Source organism: Phalacrocorax carbo, chromosome 26 (genome assembly GCF_963921805.1).
Source record: "Phalacrocorax carbo chromosome 26, bPhaCar2.1, whole genome shotgun sequence".
Lineage (NCBI taxonomy): Eukaryota > Metazoa > Chordata > Aves > Suliformes > Phalacrocoracidae > Phalacrocorax > Phalacrocorax carbo.
Genome location: NC_087538.1, coordinates 313,808 through 318,856, shown reverse-complemented (window position 1 = coordinate 318,856; position 5,049 = coordinate 313,808). Strand labels below are relative to the sequence as shown.

Sequence of the window (5,049 nt, the reverse complement as noted above, 5' to 3'; positions counted from 1 at the left end):
CATGGGCTGGGAGGGATTGCGTTTGCTCAAGTGACCCCTGGCTTGATCCCATCCCCCGCTGCCTGATCTCCTCCAGAGTCCTGCCCTGAGTCCCAGAGGCCGGGAGACCTTGCTGGGGAAGGCTGAGGCAAAGAGGGCACAGAGAATCTCACATCTCTCTACCCCTGCCCTTACTAAATCCAGCAGTGCCCACACAGTGTCTTTGTTTCTCCTTTAACTGTTCCTGAAGTAGGAAACGCTCCTTACGGTGCCCTTGAGTTGCCTTTCGAGTTCAGAGTGAGTTTGGAACTGGACCCTTGCTGAGTTTGGAAGGTGCTGCCCTTGAAGACGAGCTGTGCTGAGCTCTGCAACCATGTCACAGCTCTGGCTCTTCAATGGAACACCACATGCCCGTTTGGAGAAAGGAGATCCTTCCCTGTCACCTTCCTGCTGTCCTGTTTAACGATGGGGCAATATAAGTGATTGTCGTGCCCAAATCGTTTCCTCACAGGAGAAATAACAGTGCTGGAAAGCCGTGTCTCCCCCCAGCTGAGGGGGGGAGCATCAGGGATTCCTGCAGGCTGTTTCACAGCAGGTTCCCCCGGAGCCCCAGGGACACCTGGAGGGAGCCCCGAGGGGCAGAGAAAGGGCTGCCTTGGGCTGTGCCTCTGCTGCCGAGCTGGGCTGGGCTCCTGGCGTGGAGGGAGCTGCTGGCAATGAGGCAGCGCTGCCGAGAGACAGCTCTGCCCAGGAGCAGCTCCTCTGCCAAGCGCAGCAGGGCTGAGGGCACTGCCTGCAGGCACCGAGGGCAGAGGAGCCGGGCAGGGAGAGGGGAAAGGCAGCCTGGGGTGGGGGGATGCTGAGCGCTGCCTGGGGGAGCAACCTTCACCACCTTTGACACGGTAAGTCTCTGGCTGCAGGACAAGGCAGGTGAGAATCCTGGAGGCATTTCTAGAGCCTGCCCATCCCATGGCTGGTACGGCCTGGCAGGGTGGCTCGCAGCATTTCTGTAGCACAGAGGAGGACATGCTTCCGAGCAGGGCTTCCCGCTGCACCAGCCGAGGGACGGGGCAAGCCAGCCCCCTCCTCCCTTCTGCCAGGGATGGCTGCAGTGGGATGAAGGTGGGTGCGCACCCAGGGCTGCCCAGGGCTGTCCTTCAGAGCAGGGTCCCTGCACCCCAGGGGACTCTGTGCTGGGGCAGGGACTCTGCTCCATGCCAGGGTCAGCGCTCAGCCTGCCCGGGGAGCTCCCCATGGGGCCGTGGGGACAGGCTGTGGGTGGAAGGAGCGGTGCTCGGCGGGGCAGGGCAGGGTTGTGCTGCTGCTGAGAGGGTGCTGTGTGGGTCAGGTCAAGGCGGGGGTTGATGTAAAGAGAAGGAGCTTTCCAGGGTCTGTTTTCAGTTTCCTACTTGGGGAAGGGTGAGATGATGGGGGATGGGAGAAATAGAATAGGAGCTCTAATGTTTGAACAACTACTGAGTCTCCTGAGCTGTGACTCTGAGTGAGCAGTAGCTCTGCTGGGAGCCTCCCAAAGTGCCTTCAGCCTCTCCTCTGCCTTTGGACTGCACCAGCATCACCTCCGCTGGCCCCGCCAGGGCTGTCCTGACCTGCCCTTTCCCACCTGCAAAGAGGAAGATGTGCCCAGGCAGTGCCCTGCAAACAGGCAGGTTTCTGTAGGGCCGAGGTGGGTGCACAGAGGTTGGGATGGGCCTGTGAGCGCTGACAGGGAGAAGACATGGCACAGGGAAACACCTCTGGGGAGGAAAGTGTCCAGGCAGCAGGGGTAAGATCAGGGAAGGAGAGGAAATTAAAACCAGGAATGCTGTGGGGAGGAGGGCAATGTTGATGTCTGGGAGATGGCGTGCACAGCTGGGTGAGGGTAGCGCTTCCCTGAGTGCTCGGCTGTCTCTCCACTGCCTCTCTGAGCCAGACCATCACTGCATTCGTCCTTGTTTCTGCACTAGCCTGTGATATTGTTCCTCTTATCTAGTTCTTGCTGTCAGGCTCTTCAGGGCATGGGAGTTGCAGCAGCCAGGTCAGGCCCTGATCCTGTGATTCCTCCCACGCAAGTGTCTCCATGGGAATGAGGTGCCCAAGCTCTTCTCTAACCGTGGGGCTGTGGGCAAAGCAGTCTGTGTGGCTGGGGAATGAGCTGTGTCCTGTGACTGAGCTCTCTTCAACAGGACACTTGGGCATCTCCTTGGGGTGTCCTGCCAAGCTCTGAGCTGCCCTCCGGGGTGCAAATCTTTCCTAAAGCATCTTGGTGTTATCTGAACACCCCACGGGGAGGCGCAGAGCTGCTACAGCTGAGGAAATGCTGTTGGGTTTGTGAAATGAACCAAGGATGTCCTTGGGAAGAAGTGGGGTGCTGAGACCTTGCTGAGATACCTTAAGAAAGGGTGAGACATTTGGTGATCCCTCTGCTCACAGCATGTCTGGTTTCTTTTCAGGGTAACAAGGGAGTGTGATTCTCCTCCGATACCCAAAGGTATCAGTGCAGGGCACTTGGGAACAAGCCCGTCCAGACCCCCCCACTTTGCCCGAAGCCACACTGAATTAACCCCTTTGCCTTTTAGGCAGGTCTCACAGTCACTGTCCCCGAGTGCGGCAGAAATGTGGGGATTTCTGTCTTCAGAGAACCAGGCATGGTGTGTGGGTAGGAAAAAGCTTCTTTAAATCTTCTTTCTGCTGCCGTCACTCCTTAACACTGGGAGAGCAGCTGCAAACAAGCCCTTCTGCAATAGGAGTGGTTTCATCTGACAGATTCTGAATATCCAGCCTGTTCCCCCACCACATTCCCACGTACCCTCTGCAGCAGGGCAGGGATGACTCCTCGAGAGGCCACACGCAGAGGCCTGGCTGCTCACGCCACACTCAGCCAGCACACAATGAAACTCAAGTCCGGGACCTGAACAATGTTTTCCCCCAGAGAAGGAAATAGGGTGGAGGGGTCACAGTGGGACAGTCTAAAAATAATGGCATAGGTTTTCTTCAGAGAAGCCTGTCTTAACATGACACCGTCTTTTCCTCTTGGATACTTTCCCACGCCCAGAGGCAGCAGATGTCCAACAGCAGCTCCATCACCCACTTCCTCCTCCTGGCGTTCACAGACACGCGGGAGCTGCAGCTCCTGCACTTCTGGCTCTCCCTGGCCATCTACCTGGCTGCCCTCCTGGGCAACGGGCTCATCATCACCGCCATCGCCTGCGACCACCGCCTCCACACCCCCATGTACTTCTTCCTCCTCAACCTCTCCCTCCTCGACCTGGGCTCCATCTCCACCACTCTCCCCAAATCCATGGACAATTCCCTCGGGGACACCAGGGACATCTCCTACGCGGGATGTGCTGCACAAGCCTTTCTGTTTCTCTTTTTGATATCAGCAGAGTTTTATCTCCTGACAGTCATGGCCTACGACCGCTACGTGGCCATCTGCACACCCCTGCACTACGGGACCCTGCTGGGCAGCAGAGCTTGTGCCCACATGGCAGCAGCTGCCTGGGCCGGTGGGTTTCTCAGTGCTCTGCTGCACACGGCCAGTACATTTTCACTGCCCCTCTGCCATGGCAATGCCCTGGGGCAGTTCTTCTGTGAAATCCCCCAGATCCTCAAGCTCTCCTGCTCAGGCACCTACCTCAGGGAAGTCGGGATTCTTGTGGTTAGTGTCTATTTAACATTTTGCTGTTTTGTTTTCATGGTGCTGTCCTATGTGCAGATCTTCAGGGCTGTGCTGAGGCTCCCCTCTGAGCAGGGACGGCACAAAGCCTTTTCCACGTGCCTCCCTCACCTGGCCGTGGTCTCCCTGGTTGTCAGCACTGGCACATTTGCCTACCTGAAGCCCCCCTCCATCTCCTCCCCATCCCTGGACCTGGTGGTGGCAGTGCTGTACTCGGTGGTGCCTCCAGCAGTGAACCCCCTCATCTACAGCCTGAGGAACCAGGAGCTCAAGGATGCTGTGTGGAAACTGATCAGTGGGTGGTTTTCACAATCAATAAACTACCTGTTGTCTTCTGCACAGCATTCGTAATGGAACTCATTACAGCCCTAGCCTGCCTTCTAAGGGTTTTGGTGGTGTTGGTGGGGTGTCTTTGTTTTTTGTGTGAAAATGTTGTGCACAATAAAATATAATTATACATCCCACTTCTAATTCACTGCCTGCCTCTTGAATTTGACCCAGAGATTGTGTAAAAGGAACCTGCAGCAACTTGTTTGGCCAACACCATTCCAGGGAGACAGTTGTAGAAGCTGCAGTGGCCGTGCCTGTAGAGAGGTGGGGGGGAAAATAAGTCTCTGCACAGCAGGTTGGGGGGGAGAAATAGTCCCAGTACAGCAGCACTGCTAGGGAGCAGCAGTTCTTGGTGTTTTCAGAGCTGCTGTCTTCCCACTTCTACAGTCTCCTGAGACGCTGTGTTGGTGTAAGGCCTGACTGCTCTTGGAGCTTGGTTACAGTCCTGCTGTGTTTTAGTCCTGTGACTGCAGGAAGGGACAGGCAAGGAGCCCTTCTCTGATAGAGCGGACCTCCATAACCCCATTTCCACCAGGAAAGGGCATCTCCTGAGTGCAGTGGCTGAAGGCTTATGTCTTCTGCCAAAGTTGCTCTCAAGGACATACCCAAGGAATAGGCTTTAAAAAGGCTCGTTGTTTTGCTTGTTCTCCATAGGCTCAGTGAGATGAGATCATGGTCCCAGTATGGCCTTCAAGGGACTGAGGGCTGGTTCAGGTGGTGCTTGTTGGTGGCCAGCACCCATGCAGGTGGTTAATGGTCTCTGATTGACCCCCCTGGGGCTCTGGAGCATGTGACAGGGCTGATGGCAGGTGAATGTTTTTCTGTAGGGACTTGGGAGCTGCCAGGAGAGCAGAAGGGATGTGCAGGGAGGGACAGCGTGTGCCAGGGAGTTGGCAGTGAATGGACCCCACTGAGCACCAGCCTGTCCAGCACGGTGTTGCCCAGAGAGATGATACCCTAAATGTGGGTGTGAAGTGGCAAACAGGAGCTCAGCAAGCCCAGGGGACACAGCAAGGGCAGGGAAAGGAGTCTGGTGACTGATTTGTCCTACCCTCCATGAACTT

At 56.4% G+C, this 5,049-nt stretch overlaps 1 protein-coding gene across 1 annotated transcript; it reads left to right on the top strand.

The window, feature by feature from the left end:
- Window positions 1–3,037: 3,037 nt before the first annotated feature.
- Window positions 3,038–4,006, top strand: LOC135317450 (olfactory receptor 14A16-like). The gene has a single exon (XM_064473741.1). It carries the CDS (start codon window positions 3,041–3,043, stop codon window positions 4,004–4,006), a length of 966 nt encoding a protein of 321 aa, XP_064329811.1. The 5' UTR covers window positions 3,038–3,040.
- The last annotated feature ends 1,043 nt before the right edge of the window (window positions 4,007–5,049 follow it).